The following is a 20403-nucleotide window of genomic DNA, read 5'->3' on the forward strand; positions in this document are numbered from 1 at the left end:
AAGATGTTTTAAGTGTTGAAATGTAAGAAATGTAAGATATACTGATGAAAATAATAAGTATGAAAAATGAAAAATGCAGATAGTAGATGGTATGGCACAGGGTAAGCTTGACACCATGGAACCAGGAAAACCAAGTGGCAGAACCCGACACCCGGTACTGGGATTCGGCGACTGTCCGACTTGATTTGATCCCATGGAATCATGGTTCATGATTAATTTGGTCACACAGACGATGTCTGCAAAAGTGGCTCGTATTGTATCTCTTTTACAATACAGAGGAAAAACACCTTGATTGACCTACTTTTTGGGTCATAAAAGCCAAATGTTGAGAGGTAAAGCATTCATATCAACACATTTATTCCATTAAATTCTACTAAAATATTCTCACTCCACTTGACTGTCAATATTAGACCTGCGTGTTTTAATAAAGTTGACAAACAACTTTTTTTCTCTTCTGATTAAAAGTAGGCATATAAACTTTTGCATCTTTTCTGCAGTTGATGATACTTAAATGGATGAAACAAGAACAGAAATATTATAAACAAACAAAAATAATAAAGACATAATAAATAAACAAGTACACATATAAATAAATAAGTAAGTAAGTGAATAAGTAAGTGAGTCAGTAAGTATTATAGATGAGTGATTTTTTTTTTTTTTTTTCAGTGTCACATCCTCTGCCCCAAACTCCGGTCAACAATTTTGTTTTGGCACCTGGAACCAGAGTGAGACCTCTTTACATAACACACTCCTCCTCGCTATTGCAGCTTTGTACGGGAGGCGCGGTCTTCTCTGGGAAATGAAGTTTTTATGTTGCTGCAAAATTCCGTAAAATGTCCTTACTCACGCGGCTGTCAGTGAAAAAATAACGAAATAAACACTTTTAACAAATTTAAACTATTATTCCTCATAACAGCAACAATCAACAATCAACAAAAACGACGACTTTTGTGGAAAAATCGCGTTTTGTCAAAGCCGGGCGTAAGCAGGAAGCAGCGGGACGTCACATGACAGCAGAAACATGGCGGCGGTGCAGTGGTAAGATGATAATTTCTTCTCCTAAAAAATAAAACTGTTTGTCTTCATCATAAATGCCTTAAATCTCGTCTCGGCGGCTGTTGTAGACATTTGAAGAAGCTGCTTTAGTGATAATGTGTGTGACACGCTGACACACACACACACACACACACACACACCGTCCTGAAGGAAATGTGAACTTGTTTTTATTCTCTCTACTCTGTTTTCTTATGGAAATTAACATTATCATTCTCAGAGATTACCGCCAGCTGTTAGCTTATAAAGTGAACTGCGTCCTTCATTTTTATTTTTATTATTATTATTATTATTATTTTTATTTTAAGTAAAGCCTGTTATTAAATGTCAGTGAGGCTTTTCTATAGGGTTCATGTGACTCACTTATCAGATCAAATGCAGCTAATTTAATTTACTGTTTCTAATTCAGTTAGTCATTAGCATGTGCAGCTCGCTCCCATCATGCACTGCAAACACACTCAGAAAAACACACACCGTGTACGGCAACGATTCACTAAAACTAAACGTGCAACGAAATGATTGTGTATCGGACGGTTCGATGTTTTCACGGTTCGGTTTTGCGCCCCTAGTGTGAGAACCGCAGCAGATACTTCACTCCTGTGTGTGTGTGTGTGTGTGTGTGTGTGTGTGTGTGTGTGTGTGTGTGTGTGTGTGTAAAACCAGGCATTCTCGCGGGCGGCGGTACGAGGCGGAGCTGCAGCGATGCCGTCTGGAGGCGACGCCGGTGGACTTTGGAGACTACCATCCTCTGAAGCCCATCACGGTACACAGCGTCTGACCTTCATCCTCCATCTGCATCATCATCATCATCATCATCACCTCCCCTCCTCCTCCTGCCTCTCAGCCTCCTCGTCTTCCTCCTCCTCTCTTATCGATTCTTCGTTTGTTTGTTGATTCTTCAGGCTCCAACTAGGAATTATTCTCATCGTCGATTCATCTATTGGTCCTTTTTAGTTTTACTCGACAAATGACTAAAATGAATTATAAAAAAAGTAAATGACCGACTGAATAACTGCCTGATTGTTGATCTGAATATATTTTTAAATCTGTGTGTGTGTGTGTGTGTGTGTGTGTGTGTGTGTGTCTGTAGTTATAGTTAGATTCAGTGCAACAGCAGAGGGAGAGAGAGACTCTTGCCATTTTTGGGAGGAACTGAAAGTTATTTTATGTTTTCTTGTTCTTTCATATGATGAGGAGAGAGGTGGTTTTAAAGCTGAATGACTTCCTTTTTTTGTTTTTTTGTTTTTGACTAGATGGTTATGAAAGACTTGAGGTATAAATGGAAAATCTATCTGAAGGTTGTGGCGGTCAAGTTGAAATCAAGCCGGCCTTTTAATTGCTTTTCTTTTCTTTCTGTCGTTAAAGTCAAACATGTTGGAGGTACGAGGTTTTTACTTGAAAGCAACAAGCAACAGCCAGACTTTTAGAGCGGCATCAGACCTCCTTTAAATTTCCCCTTAAGCAGCCTCAGAGTTGAAAAAAACACTTTATTTTCCACGTTGCAGCACAGAGTCTCGTCCAAGCTCCATCACTCCGACACTGAGGGAAATATTCAAAGCCGAGATTCAGAATCACATCAGATAGAAAGGATCTACATGTCTCGTGCTTCATTTTATTCACATTTCCCTGGAATCCAGCCGCTCATGTTTGGGATCTCCTCTAGAATTTCAAAATAAAGTTCCCACTGACATCACTGTTGTCACCGTTTCCTCCTCCAGGTGACCGACACCAAGTCTCGGCGTGGGGCCCGTAAAGGCAGCACCTCCTCCTCCTCCTCGTCTTCGTCCTCGGCGGCCCCGGACCCCCTCAGCTCCATGCTGGACGGGACCGACCCCCTGTCCATGTTCGCCGCGGCCTCGGCCGGCGAGACGCCCGGCCTGCCGCACAGCGCCTCCGCAGGGGTGAGTTCACACCGACACCGAGCTTTTATTAAAAATGAGAAACACAGAAAGTGTCTCTGGATGGAAATGAAGGAAAGTGACAGAAGGAAATGCAATTATTTACTTTTATTTAATTACTAAATAATTTTCCCCTGAGGAACAAAGTTGTGGGGGCTAAACACTGAATTCTTTTATTTTTTTTGTCATGAAAATGGTCAGTAAATAATCTTGACACAGCATTTATTTGATAGCATTTCACAATTTTCTATCATGCGTTTCCAATATTCTCTTTATTATTATTATTATTTTAATTCAAGCATTTCAGTAAAAAGAGATTTTCTACCAGCAGTAGTTTTCTGGAGGTTTATTAATACAGTAATATTCAACTGTAAAGGTATTTGAATATGAACTGATACAAAATATCAGCTATCAGCAGTCTGTTAAGGGAGTCATTTTCCAGGATTTTTCACCTTAGAATAATTCAAATTGGACAAAGAGGCCAAATGTCTTCAGTAACATGCTGTATTGTACCTGTTGTTTATGTGTTAAAAAAAGAGCGTGCTAAAAATGCACAAATGTGGAAAAAAAAAAAAAAAAAAAAACGACCGCCAGGTGTCAAAGCAGGCGCTGAAACGGAGCGACAGCAGCGGAAAAAGTGCAAATTGAGCTCAGGAAAACATTTGAAAATGTAATATCAGTCAAACTTTTGGATTCTCCAGGGTCTCATGAATATTTCCAGGACATTTTTGAAGTAACTAACTAAACAAATATAACAAAAAACCCCATCAGTGACAGTGTTAACACACAGAGAGAAAACAGCTGAGCCGTGAGCTTGTGTGTGCAGGACTTGGGGAGGAAGAGGAGGGAGAGGGAGGAGGAGGCGGTGGGGTCGGACTTTGAGCCGTGGTCGGCAAAGAGAGGAGAGATCCTGGCCCGGTTCACCACCACCGAGAAGCTCTCCATTGTGAGTCTGATGCTTCAGGATCTTGATAAATAATTTGATAAATAATTTCTTTAATCTGAAAGTGAGTTTAAGTCTGAGTTTAAATATTCTGTCCTGTTTGATCAGACGGAAACTAAATCCCTGTTTTCTTTTTCCACGACAGAATCTCTTCATGGGCTCAGATAAAGGTGAGGCAAAATAAACCTCATTTACACTTTTTATTGTCCTTATTCCAGATATGTTTTTTTTTTTTTTTAATTTCATTTTACTTTGTTACACACGTTAATTTTATTTAGATTTACTTTATATTTTAAATTATTTTACAATTTTTTACACTTTAATTTTATTTCATAATTTTTTACATTTCTTTATTTCATTTTATTTTATTTTATTTTATGCCTTTATTTTATAGATTTTTTTTTTTCATTATTTTTCATTTAATGTTTTGAAGTGTGTGTTGGGTTGTGTATGTGTGTGTTGTGAATGTTTGTGTGTCTCTGCTGCAGGAAAAGCTCCGAGCCCAGGATCCTCGGCTGTTTCAGAGAAAGTTCGCACACGCCTGGAGGAGCTGGACGACCTGGAGGAGGCAAGTGTGTGTGTGTGTGTGTGTGTGTGTGTGTGTAGTGGTGAAAGAATTAGTTGATTAATTGATTGATTAAGTGGTGAGTGTGTGGAAGTGAATGGAGGTGTGTTGGATGAATAGCCACAGAGTAACTTTTTTTTCCTCTGTGTGTGTGTGTGTGTGTGTGTGTGTGTGTGTGTGTGTGTGTGTGTGTGCAGGGCTCCCAGAGAGAGCTGCTGAACCTCTCCCAGCAGGATTATGCAAACCGCATCGAGGAGCTGAACCAGTCACTGAAGGAGGCCTGGGCCTCCGACCAGAAGGTCAAAGCCCTGAAGATCGTCATCCAGGTACTGAGGGACGCCTGCGTGTGTGTGTGTGTGTGTGTGTGTGTGTGTGTGCGCGTGTGTGTGTGTGTGTGTGTGTGTGTGTGTGTGTGTGAGTGATGAAGATGGAAAAAAGAGGAAGAAGAAAATCAAGCTGAGTAAGAGGGAAACAAAAACACCTCAGACAGGCTTCTAAAAATAACTCCTTCCAAAAGAGAAAAATAAAAATGAAAAAATGAACGTGACAACAAAACTCAACAAAGATGAGAGAGGGTGGGGGGTGGGGGGATTGATTGCAGATTCAGTACAGCTGTGCAGGTAGCAGCTGCACCTGCAATCCTCAGTTTCTCAATTTAAATGGTCGTAACACACACACACACACACACACACACACACACACACAACGGATGTGACGTGCTGGTTTTGTAGCTCTGTAACTACTGGAACTCTCTATACTAATTTTTTTTATTTTAGTTGATCGATTGATCATTGAAGCCCTGATTTTTAAAACCAAATCTTTTACACATAAAGAGGACTGCTGTGCTGATGACGCGTCTTAATGCTGAACACTAAGCAAACGCTTTAGCAGCAACAGTTGGTTTTAATAAATCTGTAAAGCATCAAAAATAAACCGAAATCTGACGGAAAGTGATCCGAATGTAAAGTGACGTCTTCAGATGTCTTCCTTAGTCTGACCAGCAGAACAAAAAAAACCCAAAATAATTAATTTCATAAACATACGAACGGAGAAAAGGACGACCATCTCAGCATCTTAATAACAGTGAAACTGTAATCAGCAAATATTTGGTGCTTTTAAATTATTAAAATGATTAATTAATCAATCATTAATTAATCATTTTTATTCTGATCAAGCAGTTTAGTAATGGACTAATTGCTTCAGCAGTGCTGCTTCATCAGGCTTACTGGGTTTTTTTCATTCCCTTTCGTTGCCCAGCTGGTTGGGGATTCAAACCGGCAACCTGAGATAGCAGCCTCTTTAACCTCTGCACTTACAAGCAGTGATGGGAGTAACGGCGTTACAAAGAAACGGCGTTACTTTTATCAGTAACGAGTAATCAAAGAAATTACTGTTTCCCCCGTTGTAACGCCGTTACCGTTGCTGACAATAACTGAGTGCTGCAGAAGAGTAACTGAATTACTCTTCTACAGCAGTAATTGAGTAGTAATCAAAATTACTTTTTTACAGAAGTAATTAGTAATTTTAACTTATTAGTTTTGTGAGCAATTGGTCCCAACACTGCTTACAAGTCAAGTGAGATTAATTTCTATGACACATTAAAAAAACGACAGGAGTTGACTTCCAAACTTCACTAGGACACAAAAAGACAAATGAAACATAACAAAATTAAAGCATATATACACACAAAAAAACACCCTAAAACCTGAAAAAACAAATTTTTTGCTGTATGAACGTCATGTTGACTCTGGTCTGTCTCTGTCGGCTCTCAGTGCTCCAAGCTGCTGTCCGACACCTCGGTCATCCAGTTCTACCCCAGCAAGTTCGTCCTGATCACAGACATCCTCGACACGTTCGGTGCGTAGAGCGATCTCGCTTCATGCAGAAACCCGAGCCGATGCTGTGTTTGAACGTTTTTCTGACCGCGGGCTTTGCTCTCTGGCAGGCCGGCTGGTGTACGAGAGGATCTGGACCATGTGCTCGGACCCGAGACCCTTACCAGGTACGGCCTCATGAACACATCGCTGCTCACACCGCGAGCTAAGGACCCGGACAGGCTCCAGTTACAGCGACACGTAAAAAAAAAATAATTAATGCATCAAGTGTATGGATTTGACCTGATTTGTTAACTGATTTGCATATTACCTTCATGTATTGTTCAGTCATAGTAAACAGATTAAAGATGCTTAACAGCGGTGGCAGTTTGGTTAGATTTACACATCAAAACTACGTGGTTAAGGTTAGGAAAGAAGAAAGAAGTAAGAAAGTCGATTTTGCCGCTTGAAAAGGTGAATTTTGCGATTTCCCAGTCCCCGTGGCTGATGGAAGCCCACAAGTTGTTTCCTGCCTTGTTGCTGTTCGTCTTCATCTTCTTTTATCTCGCAGGCTTCTCTCAGGAGGAAGTCTAGATTCACCTTCATGTTTTTTTCTTTGTGTTTCATCTCATCTGTTGACTCTCCTCCTCCTCCTCCTCCTCCTCCTCCTCTCCTCAGAGTCGTTCTCCGCTGACGACGTGAACGACACGGCGAAGGAAACCTGCCTCAACTGGTTCTTCAAGATCGCCTCCATCCGAGAGCTCATCCCCAGGCTGTATCCTGCAAACTCAAACACCGACATCAGACTCCCTGTAGCGCTGACAGTTTCCTGAAGCTTTTGACTTGGACTTTTCTGGCTCCCGTTCAACTGGATGATGACTCATTTTCTAAAAATGATTAAAAAAAAATGGGTCACTTCATTGGTGTGGGGTTGATTTTCTCCCCGGGGCCACAATTTAACGGATTTCCCCGGCATAAATTTCATGAAATGGTCTCTAAACTATCCATTCATTAGACACTTTAAGAAAAGTCTTTAGCTTTACTTTTTTTTTACATCAGAAAGATGCATTTTGCCTGTTTGGGTCTTGAACGGGACTCGTTTTTTTTCTCAGAGTTTGACTGAGTCAGTTTCTGCACCCTTTGAACGTGACCTTGACCTCCGTGCTCCAGATACGTTGAAGCCGCCATCCTCAAGTGCAACCGCTTCCTGAACAAGTCGTGAGTTTTTCCCTGAGAAAACAAACACTGAGCACAAATCATCAAATCATGAAAAGATTATCCTGTCAGGTTGTTATCAGACAGCTGACAGTCTACACCAGAATTATGTTCCTGTTTGGCAAAACAGCTGCAGCGGTAATGTTCACCAGTTATTGATGCACTACATGAGTTTCCTTTTCTTTTTTGATGCTGCTGATGGCCGGACTAGTAACCATCAAATGTGCAGGTCAGAGTTTTACAACAGTGTGACTTTCAAGGCAGAGATATTGAAGGAACTACAAACTGACTGGTGCAAAGTTTAACCCAGACTGAGACCAGATGTTGGACACCATTTTCTCCTCTGTACGTCCAGTGGTCCGGCATTTTGTGTTAGCTTAGCATAAAGACTTGAAGTCTATGGGAGTTGTTAGCTTACCTGCTTCAAAATGAAAAAAAATAAACCTTACACCTTGAAGCAGTCTTATTTCAAATCTGCTGTAAGGTTTATTTTTTCCACTTTGAAGCAGGTAAGCTAACAACTCCCATAGACTTCAAGTCTTTATGCTAAGCTAACACAAAATGCTATCCATATGAACTGAACCACTGGACGTACAGAGGAGAAAATGGTGTCTAACATCTGGTCTCAGTCTGAGGACGTCTGCAAAGGGGGTTTTTGCCCAAAATGTTGTTGTTTTCCTTTAAAGGATAGAATCATCAGCACCTTGTAAATTATACGTATTTATTATATATATTATTATTATACATTATATATGTTTTGTTGTGTCAGACAGCAGAAATCTCTCTTATTTACATTTTAAGGTGAGATAATAAAGTCCTTTTGCCCTCCTCTCTCTCTCTCTCTCTCTCTCTCTCTCTCTCTCTCTCTCTCCCTCTCTCTCTCTCTCTCTCTCTCCACAGTGGTATTCAGGAGACTCTCCCCCGGCTGACGGCGATGATCAGGGGGATCGGAGACCCTCTGGTTGCCGCCTACGCCAGAGCTTATCTCTGCAGGGTGAGGCGCTCCTCCTCTGATAAAACAGTCTGCTGCGTGTTGTTTATATCGCTCCACTCGTTTACTCTCTGTTTTTATCTCTCTCTAATGTTGAGTTTTGTGGTGATATTCCCTTTGTCTTGTGTTTTTTTTTCTCCATGCTATGTTGTTTTGCTTTTGCTGCTTCAGGGAACCCGTTTCCTCATCGGCATCCATTCATTTTTATGTTGTTACTGGTTTTCAAAATGGGGTCCGGGGCCCTCCAGGGGTCCTTGATGGGCCTCCAGGGCGGTCCTCAGCAAAATGAGGAATAGTTCATTTTCACTGTAGTTTAATTTACTATAAATTGTTTGAATACAGAAAATGTATAAGGGAGCATTTAAAAATTTTCATCTTTCTGGTTTTTTAGTGTTCAAGTATGACTTAACACTTTGAAACCTGCAAACTTGAGAAAAACATGAGAAAAAGGGCAATAGGCAAATTAGAAAAGAAATGACAAGACTCTTACCATTATAATTATTGAAATGACATATTTTAAGGTCAGATCAGTGTTGCTGGAGCCACGGCTTCGGGGGTTCAGAGCGTGAAACCGTTGGAAAACCTGTGTGTGTTCATGCTGGTGTTTCCCAGGTGGGGATGGAGGTGGCGCCCCACCTGAAGGACAGCCTGAACAGGAACTTCTTCGACCTGCTGGGGACGTTCCGGCAGATTCAGGGCGACAGCGTGCAGAACCAGCTGGTGCTGCAGCGCGTCGAGATCCCCGAGTACCTCACGCTCTACTCACCTGCCATCAACTGGATCCTGCAGTGTATCGCCTACAGGGCTCCAGAGGCATGTACACACACACACACACACACACACACACACACACTCACACACACTCACACACACTCACACACACTCACACATCAGCTGGTTGATATTAAAGAGCTGATATCTTCCTTTTGTCAAGAGTCGGTCTCATATTTATGTATTGAAGAATTTATTAATGCTATTTTGATGGGATTCTGTACCGAGGTTATTATACTTCACTAAAAACTGAGCTTAAAACTAAACTAGGTGTGAAAAAAATTTTTAGTTAACCAAAATAAAAATAAGAATGAGTCTTTAGGAAAATACAAAAACTAACTGAAACAATATTGTGCACTCACAAAACTCACTAAATTAAAATAAAAAATATGCAGAAAATGTCTTTAGTTTTGTCAGTTTGGTCAAATTTGTCCCCACAACATCTATTCTGACAAATAACCCCCTATTATATTAAAAAAAAAAAAAACAACCTAAAACTAATATTGAAATGAATAAAAACTAAAGTGAAACTAAACATTTTGAAATAGTAATAGCTAAACTGAAACAAGCAGTTAAATTAACTTAAGAACAGCATAAAAATAGAAACTAATTAAAAATATAAAACTATTTATGACTCAGTTCTGTACAAGTATGCAAAAATGTGTTGTATTATTTTCATTACGCTGGGTTTCAGAGAGTTTTAGTGACATGATGGTATAAAATATTGTTGAAGAGGTTTTTCCACGCTGACAAAAATACAGTTGTGAAGGAAAATATTTGGGTATTTGGGTTGAACTCTAATAACAAGGCATACACACACAGGATGTAGGATTCTTATCTTACTGTTTTTAAGTTTGTGTGTGTGTGTGTGTGTGTGTGTGTGTGTGTGTGTGTGTTTCTTCTCCAGCCTCTGCTGACGGAGATGATGGAGCGATGCAAAAAACTGGGGAACAAGTAAGACTTTTTCACATGACAGTGACTCTTAATTATGGGTTTATTCAGGTTAAAGCAGTCAGAAAATGCATGCTCTTATTTTGAAATATTCTCTTGATTGAGTTTAAATCAGACTTAAATTTTTTCTCACTGACTTTTCTGGTTTAGATACAATTACAGCTTAATTTTGCTCTAATGGCCCATTTTTATTTTATGGCTGATTTTTTTTAAACGTTACTTCAGTGGTTTGATCTTTTTTTTAAAGTTGTTTTATTTTGTTCTATTTTTTTTTTTTTTTTTAATTGTCTGATGTTGTGTAGCACCTTGGGTAAGATTTTGTTGTATTTCATTGTGCTATATAAATAAACAGACCAAACAGGGTTAATTATAGTCATAGTTTTTTTTTTCCCTGCTACATCTCAAACAGACAACAGAGTGGGATAGCAGTTTCTTGATGGAAAAAAAAACAGTCATTTGTTTAATTTCATCAATCAAATCAAGTCTCTTTTGAACTGTAAAAGAAATTTGGTTAAAAATAAAATTGCGTGACCTTGAAGCATCCAGACAAACTTCATTAAAGTTCCAGTTGTGGTTGATATGCTGCCAGACAAACAGTAATATTAGTTTTAAAAAGTCTCATCAGTGCATCATTAAGATAGTTTGTGCAGCTCAGTGTTTTAGTGTTTTCTCGGACAACACAGAGGGAAGAGGCAGGAAAACGAGACTGGAAATGAAAACCCTCCATGTCCCTGTTTACCCACAGTGCCTTGCTGCTGAATTCGGTCATGTGGGCGTTCAGGGCCGAGTTCGTGGCGGCCAGAGCCACCGACTTCATCACCATGATCAAAGACTGCGACGAGGCCGGCTTCCCCAAGGTCAGAGGACGCAGCGTCTTCCTCAGTAGTGCATCATCTGCAAAGAGTTTGAGTCCAGATGAAAGTGTGACTCCAAATGACTCCAACTGATGCATAAATGAAAAATTATTAGTAATCAGATCCTTACAAATGCTCCTGATGGTTTCTTGTAAAGCTCAGGGTTTTTGAACTGATCTGGAAAGTCTGAAAAATGTAGAAAATAATTTTCTTGATTTCTCAAGAAATGATGACAAACCAAAACAAGTATTTTTTCAAACTTGTGTTTATTAACTTTGGAAATTTTGAATTTTCTAAGATCTGACCCTCTAAATAGTTACTTTTTTAAGAAAATGTTTGATCTGGCTGAACTTAGTTGTCTAAAATTTCTGTCTTTACACACTTATGAAGATGACAGACGAGGCCTTGGTGAATTCTGTGCCTGTCGAGTGATGTGGTTATCAATTAAAACAAATGAAATCTGATATTTAGTGTCAGCTTTGATGGGAAAAATCCCCTGCAAAGTCTGGAAGTTTATAAAAAAGAGACGGACAAGAAGTTTGGAAAGAAATTTGAAATGGTCCAAGTCCAAGAAAGCTTGAATGTTGGTGATCTCGGATCTGAAACTCATTCTGTTGCACTTAAATGTCTGAAATGTAAAAGTGTTTTCCTGTTTCCAGCACCTTCTGTTCGGCTCTCTGGGTCGCAGTCTGGCTTGTGCCGACCCTCCCGAAGCAGAGAGACTGCCGATCCTGAACGAAGCCTGGAAGGTCATCACTAAAGTCCGCAGCCCGCAGGTAAGAAGAAGAGAAAGGAGTTCACATATTCACCTCAGAGCCGGAGACAGTTGAGCCTGCCTCACGGTGGCTATTGCTGCTCGTGCTGACTGCCCAGCTCTTATTCATATGTTTATTTCACTGGATATTGGCTGGATCACTGGTGACTGGAGATGAGTTGATGATGGAGAGCAGACTTTTTATTTATGTGAAAATGAAAGTGTTGCCAATTATAACCAATGGTTTCTGGTTTCAGGATTACATCAACTGTGCAGAGATCTGGGTAGAGTTCACCTGTCGACACTTCACAGTACGTAAAACAAATCAGCTGTCGGTTCTGGGCTCTTTTTCTTATTGGGAAAGGTGCACTGTTATTACTAGTTCTTCACTTTGACGGAGCCAGGCTAACGACTCCCATAGATTTCAAGTCTTTATGCTAAGCTAACACAAAATGCCACCCATATGAACTGAACCACTGGACGTACAGATGAGAAAATAGGATTCAAGACTGAGACTGGGACAGTTGCTCAAAACGTTGGAGTATACCTTTAAATCTTTCCAACTCTCTCTCTCTCTCTCTCTCTCTCTCTCTCTCTCTCTCTCTCTCTCTCTCTCTCTCTCTCTCTCTCTCTCCCTCTCTCAGAAACGTGAGGTCAACACGGTTCTGGCTGACATCATCAAGCACATGACGCCTGACCGGGCGTTCGAAGACGCCTATCCGCAGGTAAGCAGCTGATTGGCTGAGGGGACGAAGGTGAAGACGGTCTCTGTCCTGACTGTGTGTGTGTGTGTGTGTGTGTGTGTGTGTGTGTGTGTGTTTTATCGTTTCCAGCTGCAGTCGGTGATCAGGAAAATCCTCACCTACTTCCACGACTTCTCGGTCCTCTTCTCCATGGTGAGTTTCAGAAACGCTGTGAACCTTCAAAGCCACGCCAGGCGACTTTGCACATTGGCGCCCCCTACAGGCAGTGAGAGGAAACCCAAGGAAAAGGATTTAATGTTTGTGAAAAGATTAAAGTGTGATTTTTTCCAAGCGCCTTCTCACCAGGAGAGCTTGTTGTTTGTTTACTTCCTGTCCCGCTTCAGGAGCGTTTCCTGCCGTTCCTCGACATGTTCCAGAAGGACAGCGTTAGGGTGGAGGTGTGCAGGTCCATCATGGAGGTCTTCATCAAGTAAGAGGCGTTTCTCTGAACGGGTCTAATGCCATTAGGAGTATTCAAACAATCAACTGGTTTTACAATAACGTCATCTTTTTCTTCATCCATATTTCATGTTTCATATTTTATGGGGTGTGGGACTCTCATGACTGAATTCCGATTATTGGGCGTTCAATTTGATTTAAAATTGATTTTTGATCCGGAATGATTCCCAATTATAAACTGATAATCATCTGAATAAATGGAAAGGAAGCACTATTTTTGTGTCCCTTTCATTTTTATTTTTTTTTTAACCACCCCTATTAATTATGGATTATCTTTATTCCTAATTCTCTACCTTGTGTTCTTAAATTGTTTCTCAATGCCCTTGCTTTTTTAAAATTAATTATTATTATTATTAATTTTTTTTTCTTGTTTGTTGTTTATTTTATCTCCCTGTGCCTCTGTATTATTCGCTCATGCTCCCTTTGTTATTCAAATTGAAAATGAAAATAAAATTTTGAACAAAAAAAAAAAAAAAAACATCAAGTAAGAGGTGTTTCTCCGGGATCCTCCTTCCTGCAGGGGGCAGACGTCCTGGATTCAAAGTGAAAATGGGTGAAATCGGCACAGCTGTGGCCCTTTGCATTTGCACACTTAGTTATTTATTTAACTTTATGCAGCGGAAACAAATTCAGATGTTGTCTTGGAGCTCTTGTCAGATGAAAAGAGCGTAAAAACAGACGTCACCCGTCACACTGGTCTGTGTTTCGTCCTGCAGACACCAGCTGGAGCCGACCAGAGACCCCGTCATCCTCAACGCCATGCTGCACATCTGCAAGACCATGCACGACTCCGTCAAGTACGTGTGTGTGTGTGTGTGTCTGTGTGTGTGTGTGAGAGAGGGAGAGAGGTAACAAGTAAATATACACATTATATCACACTGACGACTGTGGATGGGATGATACTGGATTTTATTGCAGATTGTGATTAAAAAAAAAACACAGAAAGTTGATTTTGAAGGCGATGATCTGCTGTGTTTGTCTCTTTGTTTCCTTTTTAATTAATTAAATAAATAAATAAATAAATAAATAGCTGTGTGTCGTATCTGTGATGCAGTAAAAATATTTAGAAGGTGAAGTGCTGTTTTGATAGTTTTATATATTTTAACACTGTGGTGAGCGTGTTCTCCCAGACTGGTGTAAAGTGGGAGCACTGGTTTGGCTGAGAGTGTGTGTGTGTGTGTGTGTGTGTGTGTGTGTGTGTGTGTGTGTGTGTGTGTGTGTGTGTGTGTGTGTGTGTGTGACCGCTGTGCTCTCTGTGCTCCTGCAGCGCTCTCACTCTGGAGGACGAGAAGCGATCTCTGGCTCTGCTCATCAACGGCTTCATCCGCATGGTAACACGACATCACAGTATTGATCAGCTGATCGATTATCAGAGACGAATTTCAGTCTCTGTTCATCGGCTGATCGATCAAACCTGATCAATGTTTCAGCTCCGCGAGGAGACACTGACGAGTCACTGACAAACAACTGTCTGTCTGTCTGTCTCTCTCTCTGTCTGTCTAACTGTCTGTCCCCCTGTCTCTCCCTCCCTGCCTGTCTCCCTGTCTATATCTCTGTCTGTCTCCCTGTCTGTCTCTCTGTCTCACTATACCTGTCCATCTCTCTCTCTCTCTCCCCGTCTCTCTCCCTGTCTGTCTCTCTATCTCTTTCTCTCTCTGTCTGTCTCTCTGTCTCTTTGTCTGTCTGTCTGTCTGTCTGTCTGTCTCTGTCTGTCTCTCTATCTCTTTCTCTCTCTGTCTATCTCTCTGTCTGTCTGTCTCTCCCGTTTGTCTCTGTTTGCCTCCCTGTCTGTCTCTCTTTGTCTGACTGTCTGTCTATATCTTTGTCTGTCTTTCTCCCTGTCTCTCTGTCTGTCTGCCTGTCTGTCTCTTTCTCCCTGTCTGTCCCCCTGTCTGTTTCTCTGTCTGTCTCTCTCTCTCCCTGTCTCTCCCTCCCTGCCTGTCTCCCTGTCTATACCTCACTGTCTCCCTGTCTGTCTCTCTGTCTCGCTATACCTGTCCTGTCTCTCTCCCTGTCTCACTGTTTCCTTGTCTCTCTCCCTCTCTCTCTCCCTGTCTGTCTGTCTCTCCCTCCCTGCCTGTCTCCCTGTCTGTCTCTCCCTCCCTGTCTCTCTCCCTGTCTGTCTCTCCCTCCCTGCCTGTCTCCCTGTCTGTCTGTCTCTCCCTCCCTGCCTGTCTCCCTGTCTGTTTCTCTGTCTCTCTCTCCCTGTCTCTCTCCCTCTCTCTCTCCCTGTCTGTCTGTCTCTCCCTCCCTGTCTCTCTCCCTGTCTGTCTGTCTCTCCCTGCCTGCCTGTCTCTCTCCCTGTCTGTCTCTCCCTGCCTGTCTGTCTCTCAGGTGTCTTTCGGTCGGGACTTTGAGCAGCAGTTGAGTTTCTGTGTCGAGGCTCGAGCCACGTTCTGTAACCTGGAGCCGGTGCTGGTGCAGCTCATCCACGTCAGTACCCCCGTGTGTGTGTGTGTGTGTGTGAGTGAGTGTGTGTGTGGATGAGTGACTGAAGGTTTAAGTTGAAGTCCTTTTCTTATTTTTCCCAGCGAACGTGAACATTTTGAAAAACTTTGTGCATCTGCCGGTGGCCTTTCACAATAAGAGCCTGCATATTAAAATGTTCATTCCTCTGCAGGAGAGACTTGATTTTCTCTGCAATCAGGTGGAAAAAAAATGTGCATAAAGCCTGTCGGTATCTGGACTCGGACAAAAGAGTTGAAAAAAAGTCCAAAATGTGGTGCATGGGATATTTGGTGTTTGTGACCTTGAGGCACATGTTGATCCACATTCCTCCTTACAGCTCCTTGTGTTCTGAGTCTAGCTGTTATTTTTTTTTTTTTTTTACTTTATTTAATATCAAAAGTTTGTCCAAATGTCCAAACGGAGGTCAGGAGTTCAGTTTTCATTGTGTGTGTGTGCAGACGGTGAACCAGCTGGCGATGGAGACCAGGAGGGTGATGAGAGGAAGTCACTCCCGCAAAACAGCCGCCTTCGTCAGGGTGAGTCGACCAATCACACGCAGGCTCGCCGACACATGTCAGGGTGAGTCGACCAATCACACGCAGGCTCACCAACACACACGCACAAAAACAACAAAAACAACAGTCTTCTCAGGCCGGTCGCCACCACATATACAAACTCTGTCATATAGAAACATAAACATAAACATTTTGTTTGGTCATAAGTGGGCAAACTAATTAGGGATGCTAACCGGTGGCCGTTTGACTGGTTGTTGACCGTTTGAACTTTAACCGAATAATCTTGGCGGTTAAAAACCCTTTAAGCCCGAACTAGAGTGCCTGTAGAGAGAGGGTCTCCTTACACCGCCATTGCTGTGAAAAAACTGAACCGTTGGAGTGAACGGAGTTGTCGCCTCTCTCTCTCCCCCTCTCACTCTCCCTCTCTCTTTCTCTCTCCCTGTCTCTCTCTCTCTCTCTCTCTCTCTCTCTCTGCCTGTCTCTCTCTCTCTCTCTCTCTCTCTCTCCCTGTCTCTCTCTCCAGGCGTGTGCTGCCTACAGTTTCATCACCATCCCGTCTCTCAGCAGTATTTTCTGCCGCCTCAGCCTCTACCTGCTGTCCGGTCAGGTGGCGCTGGCCAACCAGTGTCTGTCGCAGGGTGAGAGCACACACACTCACACACTCACACACACACACACACACACACACACACACCTGTCGTCCTGTCGTCCCTGGGCTGTGACGCTCCCTCTGTCCTGCAGCGGACGCCTTCCTGAAGGCGGCGGTCAGCCTCCTGCCTGAGGTTCCTCGCTCCATCAGCGTGGAGGGGAAGCTCCGCCCCTCCGAGGGCTTCCTGCTCGACTTCATCAGCAACTTCCTGTCCACGCTGCTCGTCGTCCCGGTAACAGCATCCATCCTGATTCAGGCTCAGTGCTCCTGTCCATATAGTGTAAAGAATGATTATAGTGTATTGAATGACTGTCTCTGTGTGTGTGTGTGTGTGTGTGTGTGTGTGTGTGTGTGTGTGTGCGTGCAGGACCACCCGGAGCATGGCGTGCTCTACCTGGTGCGCGGCCTGCTCAACATGGTGCAGGACTACACCTGGGAGGACAACGGAGACGCCAAACTCCGAGTTTACATCAACGCCCTGCCGCTGCTGGCCGCCATGAGCCAGGAGGCCTACCTGTACTGCATCCCCCGAGGTGCACACACACACACACACACACACCTGTACTCCATCCCACAAGGTACACACACACACCTGACAATTGATTATTGATTTGTAAATTTGCAGAAATTGAGTTCATTTTTAGACTCAGACTCAGGTGAGTTTTCTGAAAATGGTTGAAAAATGGATTTTACTAGTGACACCAGAGGGAACTGGAAAAACTGTATGTGTGTGTGTGTGTGTGTGTGTGTGTGTGTGACAATACTCGTCCCATGAATAAATAAATAAATAACTAAATGAGTTTTTCCCTCTTGTTTCCCAGTCGACTCCAACGAGACTCTGTACGGAGGAGACCCCAAGTTCCTGTCTGAGATCAACAAGCTGTGTGAGACCCTGATCGGACAGGTGCTGGACCACCTGAAGGCTCTGGGCCGCGACGAGGTGAGGGGCACACACACACACACACACACACACACACACACACTCAGCTCGGTTCAACCTGCAGGACGGCACCAATTATCTTTATGTCCCAAATTTGACTATTTTCATCTGTCAATAAGTAAGATATCATTAAAAATAAAATAAAATAAAGTGCACTTTGGTTGAAATCTGGTGGGCTTGTTAGGTTTGGATTAGCTAGAATTTTGGATTAGGATTAGTTTATTTTGGTGTTCATCTTTGATTTCCAGATGATCAAAACTCTTGCAGCTCTTTCTGCTGCGTTCAGGTGCCGCTGGGAACGTGCGGCTTTGTCTCAACATCGAACCTGGAAGACAAACGATAAATAGACATAAATTTACAGGATTTCCACGGATTATGGAAAATTAAAAAATCCCTTCCAGACACGGGACGTCAAGTCATGGAATATCATGGAGTTTTGTTTCAGCCTCAGTTTAAAAAAAAATAAGTAACTAAAGATGATTAACCAAACATCACTGACCTTTTTTGTCAAAGAGCAAAAAGGCCTCTGAATCTGAAGCGTGTTTAAATTTTGCTCAGCAGAAAACAGAGCATGGAAACTCAATATTTTAAAATCACGGAAAATCATGGAAAAGTCGGGGAGAAAATATGTCGTCGGATGTTTCAGAGGCTGTGGTCTGCAGGGGGGGGGCGGGGCTGCTGCTTTATAATCCTCACATTTTCCTGTAATTCTGATCCAAAATGCTGTTTTTTTTTTTTTAACCCTCTGAACTCTCAGCTGGTTGATTTGATTTCTGTCCAAAAACATGTAGAAAAGACTTAACAAGCAGTGAACGCAGAATCAGTCAAGAGTTACAAGAAAATGATCCAAAAAATAAGAGAAAAAAAAAGCCGAAACAGCTTTCAAGCCAGTAAACCCAGCAAATGACTTGAAATGAAGCAATAAATAAATAAATAAATACACACATAAGATTATTTTTCCCTGTAGCATAAGTGCAAGTATAGAATTATAATTATTATAAATTTCATTTTCTGGATTTTAAATTTTTTTTTTTTTTTTTCTAATAATTTTCTCTCTCTTTTTTTTGCTTGATTTCAGGTCATTTTATTGGCTTATTTTTTTCTCTATTTTTCAGGTCATTTTCTGGAAACCTTTACCTTTAATTTCTTGCAGATTTTTTGGGTCATTTCTTGCAAAGTTGCTCATCATCAGGCCGGTTTGCTCGGGTTTCAAAGGGTTAACATGTCTGTCGTGTGTGTGTGTGTGTGTGTGTGTGTGTGTGTGTGTGTGTGTGCGTGCAGCAGAGCGTGCGGCGGCAGGCGGCTCTGGCCTTCTCTCTGTTCGGCTGCCTGCTCGCTCACGGCGACCTGAGGAACAACAAGCTCAACCAGCTGGCCGTCAACCTGTGGAACCTGAGCCACAAGCACGGACACTGCGACACGCGGGCCTCTGTGAGTCCACACACACACACACACACACACACACACACACACCCTGCGTGTCTGGAAAACAGCACATAGCACATCAAGCAAAATGAAAAAGCTGCTGCAAAAGTCCAAACCAGCAGCCAGGTTTCATTTTCACAGTCTGATGGACGACCTCATGGGGGCGCCACCACTGACCAACATGACTTAACCTGGATTATATTTAGATTATATTTATATTTCCATCAGATTAGGTGCCTCTTTGCACAGTTGTATTCTGACTAAATGCTTTGTGGCTTGTAAACACGAATCTTTAGCGTCCAGGTGATCAGAGTGATTTCAGTCTGAAGCAGGAAACGCCGCACCGCTGAAAACGAGCCGCTGTGAACGCGTCGACCCTGAACGCATCGTCGTCTCTGTGCGTCTCTGCAGGTTCGCACCCTGGAGTTCATGAAGCACCAGGCCCAGCAGCCCGACATGGCTCACCTCTCCGACACCGTCCAGAGGCTGGCGCTGCAGTCCCGCACCTGAGCACACACACACACACACACACACACACACACACACACACACACACACACACATACACACACACCAGGCTTCAGATTCACACTGAATGTGGACGCTCGGCTTCGACTGATGAGCTTCTAGCAGGACGAGAGCGTCTCCGATGTGATGTGTTCACAGCGCATCAGGAAAATCCGCCACTTCAAATTTGGACCATTTTCATGCCAAAACACGACGAGCGCTCCGTGTTTCCTCCACAGTTTTCTTCTCACCGGCTACTTCAGGCTCACTGCGGTTTGATTTGCACGACTTTTTGAACTGTAAACTCGACTGTTTTCATTCCTGAGAGGTTTTGGGTGAACCAGACCCTGAAACGTCACGGGACACTGAACCTTCACGTGTTATTTCAGTGTTAACAGCTCCATAATAATAAAACACAGTACGTACTAAATTATAAATGGGGAAACTCTGGGAAACAGTGTTGCCTTTAAATGAGCACTTCACTACAAAAACGAGAACTCATTTTATTACAAAGTGAATAAATAAAGTCCCTGCAGGTTCTCCGGATGGCAGCCTGCACCACATCCCAGGAGAAAGTCAGATTTAATAAAATGGCATACGGAGCTGGTGTGAGATGGCTTGAGGAGGAAAGAAAAACTTAAATCACTGAAAACAGATTTAAATCATTAAAAAAAAAAAGAAATCTGTTACCCGCCTGTTTCGTTCATGTTGAGCAGAAAACCCGGCCGTGTCTTCTGTTTGAGACGCGTTTGGTTTATTTCATGTGATATCTGATGATTTAATGATTGTATTATAACTGTCCAGCTCGTGTTTGCACACCCAGGAACCAACTCTCATTCTGCATTGTGTTTTTTTTTTTTTTTTTTTTTGTAAATCTGACCCTCTGTAGAAATAAAAAACCAAAATGT

General features: G+C 42.4%; 1 protein-coding gene across 2 annotated transcripts; it reads left to right on the top strand.

Moving 5' to 3' along the window:
- Window positions 1–934: 934 nt before the first annotated feature.
- On the top strand, window positions 935–20222 carry vps35l (VPS35 endosomal protein sorting factor like). Of its 2 annotated transcripts, none has more exons than XM_030077321.1 (30): window positions 935–1038; window positions 1717–1816; window positions 2772–2954; window positions 3778–3897; window positions 4040–4064; window positions 4383–4462; window positions 4657–4785; window positions 6232–6316; window positions 6405–6461; window positions 6952–7048; window positions 7444–7491; window positions 8389–8482; window positions 9092–9292; window positions 10158–10204; window positions 10947–11058; window positions 11715–11831; window positions 12067–12120; window positions 12454–12534; window positions 12643–12705; window positions 12897–12982; window positions 13728–13808; window positions 14279–14342; window positions 15346–15444; window positions 15918–15995; window positions 16498–16612; window positions 16716–16855; window positions 16991–17156; window positions 17445–17563; window positions 18845–18994; window positions 19400–20222. In XM_030077321.1, the coding sequence occupies exons 1-30, from the start codon at window positions 1022–1024 to the stop codon at window positions 19496–19498; spliced, it is 2907 nt and encodes a 968-aa protein (XP_029933181.1). In that variant the 5' UTR covers window positions 935–1021; the 3' UTR covers window positions 19499–20222. The 2 variants fall into 2 exon arrangements, with proteins under 2 accessions (XP_029933181.1, XP_029933182.1); XM_030077322.1 differs by having other exon boundaries at window positions 18848–18994.
- The last annotated feature ends 181 nt before the right edge of the window (window positions 20223–20403 follow it).

This window comes from Myripristis murdjan, chromosome 19 (genome assembly GCF_902150065.1).
Source record: "Myripristis murdjan chromosome 19, fMyrMur1.1, whole genome shotgun sequence".
NCBI classification, from domain to species: domain Eukaryota; kingdom Metazoa; phylum Chordata; class Actinopteri; order Holocentriformes; family Holocentridae; genus Myripristis; species Myripristis murdjan.